Raw genomic sequence first — 18043 nt, forward strand, 5'->3', positions numbered from 1 at the left:
GCTGGCATCCCCACTGTGTGGTCCTTGGCTGAGAGGGGAGCAGGGGCAGGTCTCTGCAGTAAGAGGCCACATGGGGTACAGCGGGCCCCAGCTTGCACGTCTGTGCCAGGGTGTGTGGGAGGGGACCCCAGTCTGGTACCCCCACTCCTTGATGTCCCAGTGGCCAAGGCTCTGACCCCCCAACTTCTACGGCCTGTTAACCTGTTGCCCCTCCACCCCAGCCTCCCAGAGCTGGCACGTGGGAGGTAGGATGCCAGGCCTGCTGTCAGGGGCCTAGACTTCAGGTGGGAGGGAGTGTTGCAGCTGTTGGGCCTGAAGTGACTTCTCTGAGGGGCCCAGAGCCTGTGGAGGGACCAAGGGAAGGGCAGCATGAGGGCAGCACAGGGTACAGTGTCTCCTGCTGGGCTTGGCGTGCCCCCTGACCCCCACAGGATGAGGCAAGTGGGGATCAGCACCTGCCCGGGCAGCCAGATCTGGGGCTGTTTACAACCCTCTGAACCCAAGCCCCGTTTCCTCCCTGGAGAACCAAACCCTACAGCAAAGCGCTGCTGTCTGGCCAGACTCCGGCGGAAGGAGAGTTTGGTGTATTTCCCTGGTTGGGGGGTGGGCCCAGCTCTTTTCTGGACCCTCTGGATCAACACACGCTTCCCAAATAGGCCCAGTCCTCAGGCAGTGCTTGGTTGCTGCAGGGACAGAACAGAGGCCCCAGGGCACGCAGAAGGATGGAGGTGGCCAGTGCTTGGCGTGTGGCCAGGGAAAGGGGCAGCAGGGCCTGGTGGCAGCAGTGGTGTCATCAGGCCAAGCAGGACTTGCAAGGAGGAACTGGTGGGGGTGGGGGGTGTGAAGCCCCCCAGTCCTTGCTGAGAGAGACCTGAGTCTGAGGCAGCTGCTGGATATGCTTGGCATCCCTAGCTGTCTCTCTGGGCTGGGTCCTATGCTGGACACCAGGGTGTGGCAGAGAACAGGACGAGCGAGCAGAGCTGAGAGGAGGGCGAGCCGTGGGCCAGTCAGGGGAAGAGGACCAGCGGCCCTGCTGGGGAGGGCCGAGGGTGGCGCTGGCCTGGGCAGGGTGGGCACCCTCAGCAGTGTCCCTGAGGCTAGTTGGGCAGTCATAGGGAGACCACTCCAGACGCCTCCTCCCTCCTTTCCCAAGGGGGAGCCTCAGGCTCTGGCTCTGCGGGTGTCTGGCAGCCCCACACTGTTGACACGGGCAAGCAGCAGGCTGGCACGGACCTTTACAAAGATAATCTTTATTGATAATCACAGGCCACAGGGGTGAGCCCTGAGGTTTGGGTTCTGGGGTGAAGGAGAACCCCTGTCCCCTGCCCTGGGCCTCTGCTGGCTGAGGAGGGACAAGCTGAGGGGGCCCCCATGGTGCTCAGACAACCAGGGCCTCCCCGGCAGGGCAGGAGTGTGGGTGCCACAGAGGCCCTTTGCAGAGCTGACCTGGAACCCACCATCCCCACAGCCCGTGTGAGCACGAAGCCCCTGGGTGGGCTGTGCCCTGGCTTGTCAATGATGCCAGTAGAGGCTGGCAGCCACCCCTCTCGGCACCGGAGACAGTGAGGGAAGGCAGCTGCTGCCGTGAAAAACAAAGACGCTCTGAGGACAGACTTGTCGGGGCTGAGCTGAGGGGCGCACGGAGGCAGGCCCTGCCCGTGGTCTGGTCAGCTGTCCCTGCCACCGCTACTTTTCTGGTCTGAGGCTGTAGCCTTGGTCAGGTTCCCAGCTTCCCTCTTGAGGACGCTGAGCAAAGTCTGGGAGCTCTCCAGAATCTGGGGCCAGAGAAGTGAGAAAGTTGTTACTGTTCACCTGCTGGGAAGTTCCTAAGCCCCAGCTGTCCTCACACTCAGGTTCTGCGACCTGGCTGTGGGTGCTGTAGCCAAGGGATCCTGTGCGGGGGAAGGCGGAAGCCCAAGGGGACTGGCAGACGGGGTGACAGGGCCCTCTTCCCTCCTGAATCTGACCCAGAACACTTCCTCCCCACCCTCAAAGCCAGGCTGGGTTAGCACTGGCCCAAGACGTGGCTCTTCACACTCTAAGCAGAAAGAACCACATGGCTAGCGAGAACCGGATGAAGACCAGGACCCAGGATGCCCCAGGCCCCCCAGACAGCCCCACGGTCACTCCCGCAGCAGCCTGGGTTCCTCAATGGGCCTGGCCACGCTGCCCCTGCCCGACATGCCAGCGAGGCACAGACTGCCCACAGCTGGGAGCCCCAGACGGTCCTGACGCCCTGCCGCGGCTACACCCCTGCCGCGGCTATCCCCTGATGCTCCGCCTGGCCTCCCGAGCTCCACCTTGAGGTAGGCGGCCTCCGTCTCCGCGATGGTCCGGTCGAACTCGTTGCGAGAGGCAATCTTGCGTGCCAGGTTCTCGTTGACGCGGGCCAGCTTCTCCGTCAGCTGCCTCACCTCATTCTGCAGCCGCTGCTTCTCGTCCTCCTCCTCCTGGATCTGCCGGCACAGCTCCTCCCGCTTCTGGCACAGCTCCTCTATGCCTGGGGGGCCGGGAGGGGCGGCGCTGTGGACCCAGGGCAGGAGCGCGGCGGCGGAGGGCGGACCTCCTTCCACCCGAGGAAGCCAGAGTCAGGCACCACCCCCGAGCACCCGGCGCGGGGCCTGCGAGCCAACGAGGGCTCGGGGCCACGGACACCCAGCCCCCGGCACGGAGGGCTCTGCTCAGCCGCGCGATGCCCGCAACGAGGCGGGTCCAGGGGCACCCCGCTGCGAGCCGGGAACCCGGCCCTGCGGCCCTCCCGACCTCCCCGTCCCGGCTGCGCCGCTCACACTTGACCAGCTCGTTGTTGTAGTTCTGCAGCGCCGCGCCCTGCTGGGTCATGGTCTACGCCTCCCGGGGCGCCGCCACCCCAACCGCCGCGGAACCAGCGCTGTCCGCGCCTGCGCACGACTCCCTGACGGCGCGCCGAACTATCGCGTCATCGGTGAGCGCCTTGTGCGCGTCATGGCTGCGCGTGCAGACTTGCGTCATCGCTTTGCGCCGTGCCGAGGGGATCTCGGAGCCGGTGGCTGCAGATGGCGGCGGCAGTTGTGGTGGCGGAGGGGGACAGCGACTCCCGGCCCGGACAGGAGTTGTTAGTGGCCTGGAATACCGTGAGCACCGGCCTGGTGCCGCCAGCTGCGCTGGGGCTGGTGAGGCCTGGGAAGAGAGCGGCGGCCCCGCGCGGAGTTTCCGGGACCCTATGCATTTTGGGGCGGCCACTTTCGGGTTCATACAGCTCTGTCCGTCATCCGCCTCTGCCCTGCCGCTTTCCACCGCCATTCCATTTCATTTCGTTCAGCTCCGCTGGCAGCCCTTCCCTAGCTTCGGCCCAACGTCCGGACACCACGGACAGGGGGCAGCGGAGTTTTTGCAGCCTACTCCTCAGCTTCTTCCCTTCCCCGCCTCTCCCCACCTCTTATGTTGTGTTCCCCTCGCTTCACGGTTTTCTGCGCTCCAGGTGTCTTCCCGGACCAGCGGTGCAGTCCCGCCAAAGGAAGAGGAGCTCCGGGCGGCGGTGGAGGTTCTGAGGGGCCACGGCCTGCACTCAGTCCTGGAGGAGTGGTTCGTAGAGGTGCTGCAGAACGATCTGCAGGCCAACATTTCCCCTGAGTTCTGGAATGCCATCTCCCAATGCGAGAACTCTACGGATGAGCCCCAGTGCCTTCTGCTGCTCCTTGACGCTTTTGGCCTGCTGGAGAGCCGCCTGGATCCCTACCTGCGCAGCCTAGACCTGCTGGAGAAATGGACTCGCCTGGGCTTGCTGATGGGCACTGGTGCTCAGGGGCTGCGAGAAAAAGTCCACACTATGTTGCGCGGAGTCTTGTTCTTTAGTACCCCCAGAACCTTCCAAGAGATGATCCAGCGTCTGTATGGGTGCTTCCTGAGAGTCTATATGCAGAGTAAGAGGAAGGGGGAAGGGGGCACAGACCCGGAACTGGAGGGGGAGCTGGACAGCCGGTATGCCCGTCGCCGGTACTACCGGCTCCTGCAGAGCCCGCTGTGCGCAGGGTGCAGCAGTGACAAGCAACAGTGCTGGTGTCGCCAGGCTCTGGAGCAGTTCCATCAGCTCAGCCAGGTCTTGTGAGTAGTCTGTCCTGATGGCCGTGCTCTCGCTCCTACTGGTTGCTCCCCTGGGTCCAGCTGGCCTCTGCAGAAAGCTGGTGAGCCGTCCTGATAACCAGGAACATGACAGAGAGAGAGTCCCCGGGGTTCCTGTGCAGTGTGTCCTGGACACAGGTGTCTCTCTTCTGTCACTCACCTGCAGTCCCACGGATTCATGCCTTGCCCGTGGTAAGGCCCTATGTGGCTTGTGTCTGCAGCAGCAAATTTCTTAGCAACTCCAAACTTCCTGGACTCTGCAGAATTCCACTGTGCCTTTTGTCGACCCTGGGGCAAGGAATGATTCTCACCCTCGTCGACATTCCTTGCCCTGTAATTGTGAACAGAAGCCTGCTGCTGCTTCTCTCCAGGGAGATCAGGTCACTGTGAGGGCAAGTGGTCTCCTGTCTGGTTTTCTGGAGAGGAGAAGGTTTTGTCGTGAGAGACAGGTCCTGTTGTAGTCCTCTAGCAATTGTCACACCCTCGGCCATTTGTGGTGGCTTTGTCACATTGAACAGAGGTATAGCCACGCAGCTATTTGAGAGGTCTTAGGTGGACTAAAGGAGTGGTCCTGTTGCTGGCAGAGGTCAGGGTGACCATGAAGGGCTTCTGTTGGGCTCATCCCAGCAAAAGTTACACAGCAACCTTTCTCATTTTCCTCTGGAGTCTTTTTGCCACTGTAGACCACAGACTGCACTGAAAGGCACAAACAGTGGCACCTGTGTCTCTGGGGCCAGGGCAGCGGTGCCACTGGGTGTCGTTTCAGATTTGATCCTAGGAGATAAGGGTAGGGCTCCTGATAGCCACACCTGCCGCCACTGATCACATGGGGAAGTCCAGTGTCCCTACCTGGACAGAGGCCAGCTGGGTGGGGACAGCAGAGCCTGGGAGTGCTCTGTGCTCCGAGTGGCTTCTTGAAGCCTTTGGTACCAGCGCCCCAGGCCAACCAGGCAAGGAGAGTGGCTCTGTGCTGTCCTGGCCTTTCCCCTGACAAGGAACAGACACTCCCTAGGGCTGTTCAATGGAGAATGTGTTGGAATGAGGACCTTGACATGGCTGCCTGGAAATTCCTCAGGGGTCGCAGAGGCCCTGGTTCGGGGCTGGCAGGCACAGTGGCCCCCACAGCTGAGGATTGTGGGGAGGTGCGTGCTGGGTGTGGGGGTGTGCGTGTGTGTGCTGCATGCACTCTACAGGCAGGACCGTCCTGGCATGGGGCTGTTCTGGGCTAGAGGGGCCGGTGTATGCTGTGGGTGCCCCATGGCTAGGACTCTCCTCTAGACACAGGCTCAGTCTGCTGGAGCGGGTCAGTGCCGAGGCTGTGACCACCACCCTGCACCAGGTGACCCGGGAGAGGATGGAGGACCGTTGCCGAGGCGAGTACGAGCGCTCCTTCCTGCGTGAGTTCCACAAGGTGAGGGCCCCTCCTTTGGGCTGTGCCCCGCTGGGGACAGGGGAGTAGGTTTCTGGCAAACCTGACACCTGGCTTCGGAAGCATCCAGAGCGTGGAGGCCTGGGTTGGCCTGGACTGGGTGGTGGCTGGAGCTGTTTTGATGTCGGGTAGAGACCAGTACTTCTGGGCCCTGGTGACAGCGAGGACACATCTGAGGTGCGCTCACCAGATCTGCTCAGAATCCCATGGCTGCAGGCAATACCGGGCCAGGGTCCCCAGGGGTTGCCCCAGGCAGGTGTGACGAAGCCGGGCCCACCAGAAGGGCCAGTGAATGGACCCCCTTCTCCTGTTTGCTGCCCTACTTGAGTGTGGACTTGCTTGGCCGGTCCCTCATGGACTGACCTACAGCCGGCCTGCACCACAGCGGGGGCGAGACACCCTCACATGGGGCCTCCAGGCCTCTGCACTGTTGGGGTGTGGTCTGGGGCTCTGCTCTGGGCTCCCAGGGCCATAGGGGAGCTGGGCCCACCCCTGTGGGTCCCCCTACCCTGTTCCCACATGTCACCTGTCCTTTCCTCAGTGCTTCGGAGTCCACCTACTGAGGTGCAGATTGGCTGTGATGTCAGGCTTTCAGAGAGAGAGGGCGTCCCCACAGCGGTGGGCAAGAGTGGGCAGTCGGGTGGAGAGGGTGAACATCCGTGCGGTCTTGTCACTGGGTAGCAGGTCTGTGGGATGTGTGCACGCCTGGGCCTCCGCGGTGGAATTGCCGTCTAGGGGTTTGTGCTCACTCAGAGACGCTCTTGTGATGTACGGTGTCATCTGCATGGTGGGGGAGTGGGGGCTGGTCACATGTTTGGTCTCAAGGGCGTGTTTATCCATTTAAGTGGGGGCAAACGTGCCCGCCAGGCACAGCGCACGGGCCATGTGTGTCCATCATGTCTCATGCTAGGGCTGCTGGTGCCAGTGATAAGTGTGGGCACTGGTGCGTGTGAGAGGCACGAAGACCGCAGGGGGGCTGGGACATCGCCTTTTGGGCCATCACCCACCCTGCAGGTTTTGATGTGCTTCCGCCTCCAGACACAGGTGGCCTTCGGGCTCCCCTTGGTCCTGGCCGACAGAGTGGGTGGCTGCGAGGCTCCTCCCAGCCTATGAGTCAGCGTGGGGCTCACCATGCTTTCCTACAGCTCACGCTAGTGTTCTCCCGACAGTGGATCGAGCGGGTGGTCGGCTGGCTCGGCAAGGTGTTCCTGCAGGACGGCCCCGCCAGGCCTGCGTCTCCTGAGGCTGGCAATACCCTGCGCCGCTGGCGCTGCCACGTGCAAAGGTTCTTCTACCGCATCTACGCCAGCCTGCGCATTGAGGAGCTCTTCAGCATCATCCGAGGTTGTCCCGCCCCGGCCTCGGGGTCCTCTCTCTTGTCTGGGGAGCCTTCCCAGGGCCTTTGCTGTGTCTGTCAGAGTCTGGGCTCCCTGTGCCTTCGCCGTGTCTCCTCTGTGTCTGTCAGAGTCTGGGCTCCCTGTGCCTTCGCCGTGTCTCCTCTATGTCTGCGTCTGGGCTCTCTGTGCCTTCGCTGTTGCTCTTGCAGGGGGGTGCACCGGGCAGGGCTGGGACCCTCCCCACTGCGGGCATCCTCTATGCCTGGATCAGGGCAGGTGTGGCAGATGCTGGACGGTGCTTCTAGGTGTCCACTGCTATGCTCCCTTGTTCTTGGCTCTTGCTGGGGACTGGCCCCTGGGTGTTGCTCTGTCCACCCTGTGGCATTGTGGTCAAATGCATCAGCACGCTGAAGTGTCCGGAGGGACGTCTGGTGCCTAGCAGGTGGTCTCATCATCTTTCTGGGGCTGGCGAGCGCATGTCCTCTCACACACTGCACACACCCTGCACCAGCCCGCACGTGCACACACATCTGTGTCCGTCCCTGAGGGATGTTCCTCTTCTTGTAGACTTTCCAGACTCCCGGCCAGCCATCGAGGACCTCAAGTACTGCCTGGAGAGGACAGACCAGAGGCAGCAGCTGCTCGTGTCCCTCAAGGCTGCCCTGGAGACTCGGCTCCTGCATCCAGGTGCTGTGTGCTGCCCGGCTGCCCAGCGCTCGGGGCTTAGACACTCACCAGAGTGCCCATGTCCAGGGAGCCTGGGGCCCAGTCTGCTAGCCCTGGACTTGTAGGTCTAAGGAAGGAATGGGTGGAGAAGCAGTTGGCGAGGTCCTTAGGGGATTGCGAGTGCCCATCAGCTTGCTTGTTTCTTCTTTGAAGGGAGTCGGGACTGACTGGTAGGTCTGAGGTGATGAGACTTAATTCTCTCAGAACAGACCACCCTGCAGGGCAGGGCCTGTGAGCAGATAGAGATGGGGATGGGGGGACAAGGGAACAAGGCTGCAGTGGGGACCTGTAGACCACCTGACCGGCATGGCCAGCTGTCTACTCGGGCGTTGGCCCCTGGGAGGCTGTGGTCCTGGGCACTGCATGACTGCTGGCCTCTGCCCTGTCTGTAGGCGTCAACACATGTGACATCATCACCCTCTACATCTCTGCCATCAAGGCGCTGCGTGTGCTGGACCCTTCCATGGTCATCCTGGAGGTCGCCTGTGAGCCCATCCGCCGCTACCTGAGGTGAGGGCCGCCCCGGCCCGGGAGCCACTGGGATCCCCGGCATCCTGCTGAGCTCCTCGTGGTCCTGGGGGCAGCCAGAGGGTGTGCTCAGCCCTCAGGACACAAGGTCTCCCCCAGCTGGGGAGTGCACAGGATCAGGCCCAAGGCTCTTTCCTTTCCTCTTGCCGGTGCCGGGCACCTGTCCTTGTCACACGGTGTCACTGTGCCCTCTGTGTGCAGCTGCCAGAGGCCCACCGCAGCCCTTCCTCTGCCTCCTCCTCTCCAGTGCAGAGAGAATCTCTTCCACTTGGCCTCGCCTTGGTGCTGACCAGCCCCCCCGGCTGACCCGGCAAGGAGAGTGGGCCCTGTGCTGTCCCAGCCTTTCCCACAACAAGGAACAGACACTGCCGGGGGTTGTTTGGTGGAGAATGTGCTGGAATGAGGACCTTGACGTGGCCGCCTGGAAATTCCTCAGGGCCGGCAGGCACAGCGGACCCCAGAAGCCGAGCAGTAGCGGCCGGTGGGAATCTGGCGCCTGTGCGGACTTGTTTGGTGCTTTGTGGCTGTAACTGGCCTGGCTTCTGGGCCAGTTCTTGTTTTTTTGTTTTTTGCCACCGCTCCCAGCCAACTTTTTTTTTTTCTTTCTTTTTTTTTTTTTTTTTGAGTTTTAGGGTACATGTGCACAACGTGCAGGTTTGTTACATATGTATACATGTACCTTGTTGGTGTTCTGTACCCAGTAACTCATCAGCACTCTGGGCCAGTTCTTTGTTTTTTTTTTTTTTTTTGAGACAGTCGCCCAGGCTGGAGTGCAGTGGCGGGATCTCGGCTCACTGCAAGCTCCGCCTCCCGGGTTCACGCCATTCTCCTGCCTCCGCCTCTGGAGTAGCTGGGACTACAGGCGCCCGCCACCATGCCCGGCTAATTTTTTTTTGTATTTTTAGTAGAAACGGGGTTTCACCGTGTTAGCCAAGATGGTCTGATCTCCTGCCTTCCTGATCTGCCCGCCTCAGCCTCCCAAAGTGCTGGATTACAGGTGTGAGCCACCCCACCTGGCCTTTTTTTTTTTCAGAGATAGGCTCTTGCTGTGTCGGAGTGCGCAGGCAGAATCCTATCTCCCTGCAGCCTCGGCCACCTGGGCCTGAGTCTTCCTGGCTCAGTGTCCCTAAGTGCTGGGAGCACGCTCGCAGCTCCTGCTGTTCCCGAGTAGCGTTGAGTTTATTTGTTTTTCAGGAGTCTGACGGGCTTGTCTTTAATACACAGCCTGTCACACTGAGTGTAGAGGCAGGGTCGGTGGTGCTGGCCTAGATGGGGCCGGGACTGGGGTGAGTGGTGGGAGGTGCACGCAGGGTGTCCACACTGTGGGCCACAGCAGCACTCACGTCGGCAGGACACGGGAGGACACGGTGCGGCAGATTGTGGCCGGGCTGACAGGGGACTCAGACGGGACAGGGGACCTGGCTGTTGAGCTGTCCAAGACCGACCCTGCAAGCCTGGAGACAGGCCAGGACAGTGAGGATGACTCGGGCGAGCCAGAGGACTGGGTCCCGGACCCCGTGGATGCCGATCCAGGTCAGCCCCGCATGGCCGCGTTCACCAGCGGGGTGGGGGCTTCAGCCAGGCCGTCTGCTCTGGACTCATCTCTGTCACAGAGCTTGGCTGTGTCAGGTGTGGCCAGTGTCCCAGAGGCTTGAGGGTGTCGAAGTTCAGGGCAGTGCTCCACCCCCCCGCCGGCCTGGGCAGGCCCGTGATGGGCTGTGTTCCTCCGTGGCTAGTCACTGGCCGTGGGGGATGCCCTGCCTCACACTGCTTGTGAGCTGTGGGGTGTTCCTGCCCTGCCACCGCACCTGGCAGAGGAGTGAAGATGTGGGTGGCCCCTGAGCCCCATACTGATTTGGCCCTCAGAGTCCTGTTAGGGTGCCAGCTCCTGCTTAGGGCCCATCTGTGCCTGGCCCTCGTCTGCGAGGGCTCTCAGGGCTGTGGGGCCCAGGCCTGGCCCCTGCCCTGGCACAGATGGTAAGTCTTCAACACATCTTTAGTCTCAGAGGAAAACCCCAGGACCTTTGGCTTGTCCCCTAAGCCTGCATGGGGGTCCCGGGAGGTCCCTGTGAGGTGGGAGGGGCTGGGGATTGAAGCTTTTGCTACAGGACCTGACTCTAGGTCTCCCAGGAGGCGCCGGGCTGCTCCCAGCCTCGAGGGCCTTCAGGAAGAGCCCTGCCAGGCTGTGCCGTCTGGCTGGGCGGGTTGGGAGGGGGGCGGCCCTGTCCTTGCCCCGGTGCCTGTCAGGTGACACCCCTGCCCCCACCGTGCCAGGGAAGTCGAGCTCCAAGAGGCGTTCATCAGACATCATCAGTCTGCTGGTCAGCATCTACGGCAGCAAGGATCTCTTCATCAATGAGTACCGCTCGCTGCTGGCTGACCGCCTGCTGCACCAGTTCAGCTTCAGCCCTGAGCGGTGAGGCCCACGATGTGCCGGTCATCTCCGGGGTACCGGGGCCTTTGCCAAGCCTCTGTCGGGACAGGGCCCTGATCCCGTGCCTGGGGCCTGGTTGGAGCTGTGCTTCCGCCCCCACTCCTGGCTGAAGGTGTGCTAGCCATCGGGGTGCCCACACAGGACCCCTGCTCTACCTGGGGGGCACCCCCGTGCCCTGCCACAGGTGCTCCTTGGGGCTGGGGCTCACCGCGACACCCTGCCCAGACACTCATCTTTCCAGGGAGATCCGCAACGTGGAGCTGCTGAAGCTGCGCTTTGGCGAGGCCCCAATGCACTTCTGCGAGGTCATGCTGAAGGTGGGTCCCAGCCCCGCCCGCTACCCGGCTGCCCCACAGGTCCCCCGTGACACTGGCTCCTCCTCAGGACATGGCAGACTCCCGCCGCATCAACGCCAACATCCGGGAGGAGGACGAGAAGCGGCCGGCGGAGGAGCAGCCACCGTTCGGGGTCTATGCTGTCATCCTGTCCAGTGAGTTCTGGCCACCCTTCAAGGACGAGAAGCTCGAGGTCCCCGAGGACATCAGGGCAGCCCTGGAGGCTTACTGCAAGAAGTACGAGCAGCTCAAGGTACCTCCACGCCGGGCCGCCCCATGGGCCCTCGGCACCCCCATCCTGCGCTGCGGGGCTCCCAGCAGCCTGGTACCTGTGGCCGCCCCGTTGTCACCCGAGTGTCTCTGGGTTGGTCCCGTCTCGCAGTCACCCCTGCAGGAGAGGGAGTGGGTCTGGCCCACACTCCATCTGCCTTCCTCCCAGCAACCCTGTGCGCCTGTGAGCGAGAGTCCCCGTGGCCCACAGGAGCTTGGGTGGGTTCTGCTGGGCCCAGGTCTCTCGACTGCTTTACGGGGACCCCTGTGGCCACAGCAGGCCCCGCCCTCTGAGCGTTTCCTCCTCTTTCACCATCTGTCCTCTGCCTCTCAGAACCGGGGCTTGGGGTGCCTTGTGTCACTGCAGGGAGGTAGCCGGGGAGCCAGAGTTGCCCTCTGCCCAGGGCAGCGCTCCCAAGCACACCTGACTCCCAGGACTGCAGCCCTGCCCCCTTCTCCAGGTCTGTTTCCTCGAGAACTACCTTTGCAGGTTCCAGCGGTACTTGAGGACCGGGGCTGTGGGTCTGTGGTGGGAATAGGAGGGAAGAGATGTGGGGAGTGGAGGAGTGAGCCCTGGCCTGGAGGTCACTGGCAGACGGGGACAGTGTGCCCAGGTGATGGTGTTGGCCGTGTTTGGCTCACATCCCTGGCAGCACTGCCGATCCCAGCAGTCCCAGGACAGGCGTCCAGAGCCCAAGGGATGGGACCAGGCTTGGAGGTTCTTTCCCTGAGCTCATAGTCAGGTGAGATGTGTCGGCTGGCGGAGGAAGGGGTTAGGATAGCCATCACAGGCAGGTTCCAGGGCTTTCAGTCTGATGTGTGGGGCCTGTGGGGCCTCCAGTATGCCCAGCAATGCTCAAGAGTGGGGTGGGCACCCCAGCGGGGGAAATGTGAGGAGAGGGTCCTGGGGCACAGCCGGCATCCAGGCTGCAGACCCCAATCCCAGGAGCCCCAGGAGCCCCAGGAGGGGGATGGTCCAGCCTCAGCCAGGGCCAGAGGAGCAGTCTTAGGACAGAGCCGCCAGGAGGCTGGCAGGTGGGGCTGAGTTCAAAGGAGGGTCCGCAGCTTCTCCAGGTCTGCTGTCAAGGAGGCTGGACCTAGATGTGTGTTCTTTTTTTCTTTGGCGAGTAAGAGGGCCTTGCTGTGTTGACAGGCCAAGGGAACTTACTCCTAGGGGAGGGGAGGGCGATATGTGCACTTTAGAAACCAAGGGGGAAGCTTCCTTCCAGAGACAGACAAGGGGAGGGCCAGGCAGAGGCCCCAGGGCGGGAGGCTACGGGGCTCTGGTAGGGCTGGGCTGCTGACCACGGTGGCGAGTGTCTGCTGCCTCCCTCCAGGCCTCAGCTTGGCTCTGGAAGAGTCCAGGTGTCCCTTGCAGCTTGTGGAGGGTCCGTGTGGCTCCTGCCTGCTCCTGGTGGAAAGGAGGGCCCTGGCAATCCCCGCACCTCCAGCTGTGGCCTGTGCTACAGCCTGGCATCTCTGGAGCCTGCGGGCACCATGCCCCTCTGCGTTCTGGTACACATCATCTGTGTGGCTGGGCTCCACGCTCGGCCCCTTTCCCCGCCCCTTCTGGCTGCCTCAGGCTCTCCAGCACCACTTCCAGGCGAGGTCCCACTGGCCTCCCTCCAGGGTCCCGCTTCGGGTCCCAGGCATGGCTCAGCCACTGCCCATTGCTCAGGCCTGAAGTGCTGGGACAGCCACACTCCAGTGTGTCTTAACCTCAGTGGGACACAGGAGTAGCTTAGGAAGGCCCCTGGTCTGTGCTGAGGGGTCCCACCAGCAGAGCTCTTGGCCAAGGGACCTTGCTGGACACCTGGCTGGCCATGCAGCCCACAGCGTCTACGCCTGAGCCAGCTGCTTCTGAGCCCTTGCATCTGTCCTGCTGCAGGCTGACCAGTGGCGTTTGTGGAGGTCACGGCCTTGGAGCCAGAGCTAGGACCAAGGCAAGCCACTGGCAACTCCTCTATTTTCTGTCTGTAAAGAGAGGTTTGTTTCCGTTAAGAGCTGCCGGATCCTGGAAGGACTCAGGAGCCCTTGGCCCACAGAGCAGGTGTGTCAGTGCCCCGGTGCCACCGGCACAGAGTACCACAAACCAGGGGGCTTAGAAGAAACGATCATCTTACAGAAGTCAGAAGTCTAAAGTCAGGCCAGCAGGGCCCTCCGACGGCTCTAGGGGAAGCTGCTTCCTCCTCTTCCAGCTTCTGGGAGCTCCAGGAGCTCCTGGGCCTGCGGGTGGCTTGCTCTGGTCTCTGCCGTGTCGCCCATGATGATCCCCCGTGTCTCTGTTCCTGTCTCCCTCTTAGAAGGACACTTACTCTATTCCAGGGTGATGTCATTTTAATTATATCTTTAATGACCGTATTTCCACATAAGATCCCATCAGAGGCACTGGGAGTTAGGAGTTCATGTGTCTTTTTTTGAGGGGCACAATTCAGTGCATAACAGTCTGCCCCATGGCGGGTCCCTCCAGCGTGCAAGTGACAGTTAACCCCAGTAGCCCCAAAAGTCTTCACCATTTCAGCATCAACTCCAAGTCCAAAAATCCCATCTACATATCGTCCACACGAAGTTCCACAGCTCAGCATGTAAATACCGTCTAAACGAGGCACGGGTGAGGCTTGGAGTGCGCTTCATTCCTCTCCAGCTGGGACACTGTGAAATCAGGCAACAAATCATCTGTTTCAGAAGTTCCACCGTAAGACAAGCATAGACATTCCCACCCCAAAAGGGAAAACTGGGAGGAAAAAGGTTGGCAGGTCCCAAGTGAGTTCAAACCCAGCAGCTGCAATTCCAGTTGACTTCCAGGCCTGCAAATCCTCTTTGGCTCCCTGCTCCGTCCTCAGCCTGCAGGGGCAGCCCCGCCTCGTCAGCTTCGGCCTTGGCCTCTGCAGCTCTGCTCTTGGAGCCTGCCTTCCTTTCGGTCCAGCCTGGCAGCACTTCAGATGGTACAAAATTCTCACACACCTTGTTGCCTTATCATGCAGCTCACCAGTGTCCAAGCGCTCAGACAGGTGGGTCCGCAGCCCTTTCCCAGAGGCCCCACCTGTCCCTGTCTGCTGCTGAGATGGTTAGTTGGATGCACAGGTCACATCTCATCTCTAGCAAACCCTGGTCCAGCCACACCCTTGGCCACGTCTCAGAGCTGCCTGGATACAGCATTTTTCAGATCCCCAAGGGCTGGTGCCTTTTTGCTTAATGGTTCCTGCCTCACTGATGGTTTCCCTCTTGTATCTGCTGTAAGTAGCAAGGAGAAGCCAGGTGGCACTTTCCACACTGCTTGGAAATCTCAGCTGAATGTCCAGGCTCATCAGCTGTAGGCCCCACCATGCACCCAACAGTAGAGCCCCAGCCAGCCAAGCTTTCTGCTGCCTCCTCTGGTTCCCAGTAGCACACTCATTTCCACCTGAGACCTCACTGGAAGCACCTGTTGGGTCGGCATTGCTGCTGGTATCCAGTCTGTGATGCTGTGTGTATTCTCCAAGACGACGGCAGCTCTCCTCTCCCGGCCGTTTCCGGGCTTGTCTTCACGCCTTTCTACCAACAGTCGCGCAGGCCCTCACCATAGTTCTTCCAGCCTCTCCCCATCACCCACTTCCAAAGCTGCTGCCACCGTTCTCGGTGTTAGGTTTCCACAGCGCCCTTCCTGGTACCAAAATCTGTTCACTTCTTGTGGTTGCTGTAACAAAGTGTCAAACTGGGTGGCTTAAAAAAAACAGAAATAGATTGTCTTAAGTTCTGGAGGCTGGAAGTCCAAGGTGAAGGTATTGGCAGGGCCCCGTTCCCTCTGAAACCTCTTAGAGACCTCCGTTGCCCCCCAGTTTCTGGTGTTTGCCACAGCCCGTGGTGTTTCTTGGCTTGTGGCCGCATTGCTCCAGGCGGCCTCTGTCTTCATGGGCTGCCTCCCCGCCTGCCTGTGTCTTCCCATCTTTCCTTTGCTTAGAAGGGCCCCGGTCATTTGGATTAGGGTGCACCCCACTCCAGTGTGACCTCAGTTGTATCTGCATCAACCCTGTTGTAAATACAGCCACATTTCCAAGCACTGGGGGTTAGGAGGCAGACGTAGCCTTTTTGGGACACACCTTGTGACGCTGGCCCCATTGCCATTTCATGGTGGCTGAGCAGGTAGGGACCCCACCCAGTCCTGTGCTCTCACTGCTCACCTGCCTGCCAGAGTGGGGTGGGGCAGGTGGCTTTGGGAGCCCCTTTCTCACCCGGTACCAGGTGGCAGAGCCCATGGGCCTGAGCCCCCTGCAGCCGAGCTGCCCAGGCTGACCCAAGCCCTCCTTAGGCCATGCGGACCCTCAGTTGGAAGCACACCCTGGGCCTGGTGACCATGGACGTGGAGCTGGCTGACCGCACGCTGTCTGTGGCGGTCACCCCGGTACAGGCGGTGATCTTGCTGTATTTTCAGGACCAAGGTGAGCCCACCAGCCCCTAGCTAGTCTGCCCCGGCCACATGGCCCAGGTGTGGGTGAGGGACTGTTCCCCAGTGACGGTGTGATTTGGGGCAGCTGCGCCAGCAGGCAGCACCCTTCCCTTTCCCACGGGCAAGGCAGGGTGGTCTGGGAGCCCCCCGACCTCTGGGCTGACAGGAGGCAGGGGAGGTGCAGCCTGTGCCCAGTCTGCCCAGTGTCCCGGTCACTCTGCACGCAGCCAGCTGGACCCTGGAGGAACTGAGCAAGGCAGTGAAGATGCCCGTGGCACTGCTACGGCGGCGGATGTCTGTGTGGCTGCAGCAGGGCGTGCTGCGCGAGGAGCCCCCCGGCACCTTCTCTGTCATTGAGGAGGAGCGGCCTCAGGACCGGGACAACATGGTGCTCCTGGACAGTGACGACGAGAGCGACTCCGGCATGGCCTCCCAGGCTGACCAGAAGGAGGAGGAGCTGCTGGTGCGTGTGCGGGCCCGTGGGGGGTGGTGGGGAGGGCCTGCGGGTACCTGATGGGGGCTGGCCTGTGTCCGCAGCTCTTCTGGACATACATCCAGGCCATGCTGACCAACCTGGAGAGCCTCTCGCTGGATCGTATCTACAATATGCTCCGCATGTTTGTGGTGACCGGGCCTGCGCTGGCCGAGATTGACCTGCAGGAGCTGCAGGGCTACCTACAGAAGAAGGTGCGGGACCAGCAGCTCGTCTACTCGGCCGGCGTCTACCGCCTGCCCAAGAACTGCAGCTGATGCACCCGCCCGCCTGCCCGCCAGGTGCTGCCCTGCAGGTGCTCTCATCTTCCCATGCAAGCCCCTGCCCGCCTGTGTCCCAGAATGCACTGCTCAGGGGCACGCCCACTCCCACCCCCACAGTGTGCAGATTAAAGCAAGTCAGGTCATCTTTTTCTATCCTGGTGGCTTTGTGGGGCCCCCCAGATGCCCCTCTATCCTGGGCCTCTCTCAGCCTGGCAGGGCCTGCTCCTCAGCAGCAGGTGAGGGGCCACCCAGGCCTACACATCTGCACTGGGAATCAGCCTCCTGAGAGCTTCCCAGGCCCCGCCCCCGCCTGGGTGCTCGGGAAGCCGCACGTGAAACCCCACTTCACACCTGGGCCATGGCCCAGGCAGCCACGTCCTAGGGCTTGGTGCTACCTGCCAGACCTCCAGCTCCATCCCTGTGCCTCTGGCCTTTGGAAGGAGCCCTGGGGTCACCGTCTGCTCAGCCTGTGCCCACCCCACATGCCGGGCCAGAAGGTCTCCAGCAAGGCTGGGAGGTTGCATGGGTTCGGTTGGAATTGCTTAGGCTGGCGAATGACCTCTTGGCCAACACGCCTCATCTCCGGCAGCAAAGCTCTGCTCAAGGCTATGCCCTGGTGGCCAGAGGGACTGGGCACTTGTCCCCTGCTCCACACTTGGGCAGGGTGGCCGCAGAGCTCAGCCTCACAGGTGTGCCTCGGAAAGGCAGGTCGCCCCCCTGTCCCCCACATGTGTGGTCATGCGTGTGCAGGCTGCCCAGGGCCTGTCCCAGAGGCTGGCACTGGGAGAGGGAGACGCCACAAAGCTAAACAAGGGCCCTAGGGTCCAGCTCTGGGCTCTTCTGCTGCTAAAACCTGGGCCTCTCTCCCAGAGGTCCCATTTCCAGGCCAGACATGTTCCACCCCGATGGTGCCGTCCTCCCGGGGGACAAAGGCCCTTTGAACCGGCGCCTCGAGTCCCGCTCCTGCTGCAGCACCTTCCCAGGCTGTGCGCTGCGCCTGGCTTCAGTGCTCCCGCCGCTGTCCCCAGATACCCTTGCTGGTTCCCACATGTCCACTGTCCTGGGCTCCTGCAGCCGCCGCCCAGCACCCTCCCACCTCTCCAGATCTGGCCTGTTTGAGCCGTCCTGCTCCGTGGACATGCCTGCACCCTCCTGACTCTGGAGAACTCTGTTTGCCTCGGGGCTTGAAGGAGGAAGTGGTTGGGATTAGGCAGGTGTCAGATGCACAGCCTCTGGCCATCAGGCCTCTGCCCTGCCAAGGAGGGCTGCTTCCACCCATGTTATATCTCCCTTCCAGCCCTGGGCCCTGCCACCTGCTCCACTTCACTCCAAGGCTGGCTGTGCTGCTGTCACACAGAGGGACCCCTCTTCTGAATTCTGGTGTGGGGGGTCCCGATTGCTCTGATGCTCACTGTCTCCCCTCAGGCGGTGGCCTTGCCTGGATCCCGCTGACCATGGCCACCACCTGGCCCCAGGCTGGGTGTGCCATTGTCCTAAGCAGGATACAAACCTGTTGGGCTGGCCTGTCCGGTGTCACTGCCAGCCTGGCTGTGGCACACCTTTTGTTCTGTGTCTGTGGATTCCATCGCTGGATGTGTCCTGAAGACAAGGGTAAAAAGTGCATGTCAGGTCACGGTGTCACTCAGCAAGTCAGAGGTCCGAGGACCTCAGCAGGAGGGTGTCTGTCAACAGGCAAGGGGG

At 61.7% G+C, this 18043-nt stretch overlaps 2 protein-coding genes across 2 annotated transcripts; one reads left to right on the forward strand and one right to left on the reverse strand.

Annotated features, from left to right (window-relative positions):
• Window positions 1–1230: 1230 nt before the first annotated feature.
• On the reverse strand, window positions 1231–2966 carry SSNA1 (SS nuclear autoantigen 1). The gene is made up of 3 exons (XM_025360835.1): window positions 2790–2966; window positions 2301–2500; window positions 1231–1775 (listed from the first exon to the last, which is right to left on the reverse strand). The coding sequence occupies exons 1-3, from the start codon at window positions 2839–2841 to the stop codon at window positions 1668–1670; spliced, it is 360 nt and encodes a 119-aa protein (XP_025216620.1). The 5' UTR covers window positions 2842–2966; the 3' UTR covers window positions 1231–1667.
• On the forward strand, window positions 2962–16487 carry ANAPC2 (anaphase promoting complex subunit 2). The gene is made up of 13 exons (XM_025360824.1): window positions 2962–3152; window positions 3461–4083; window positions 5380–5512; window positions 6700–6874; window positions 7435–7554; window positions 7986–8103; window positions 9473–9654; window positions 10396–10537; window positions 10797–10872; window positions 10940–11143; window positions 15449–15578; window positions 15814–16049; window positions 16124–16487. The coding sequence occupies exons 1-13, from the start codon at window positions 3036–3038 to the stop codon at window positions 16334–16336; spliced, it is 2469 nt and encodes an 822-aa protein (XP_025216609.1). The 5' UTR covers window positions 2962–3035; the 3' UTR covers window positions 16337–16487.
• Window positions 16488–18043: the final 1556 nt, after the last annotated feature.

Source organism: Theropithecus gelada, chromosome 15 (genome assembly GCF_003255815.1).
Source record: "Theropithecus gelada isolate Dixy chromosome 15, Tgel_1.0, whole genome shotgun sequence".
In the NCBI taxonomy this organism is placed as follows: domain Eukaryota; kingdom Metazoa; phylum Chordata; class Mammalia; order Primates; family Cercopithecidae; genus Theropithecus; species Theropithecus gelada.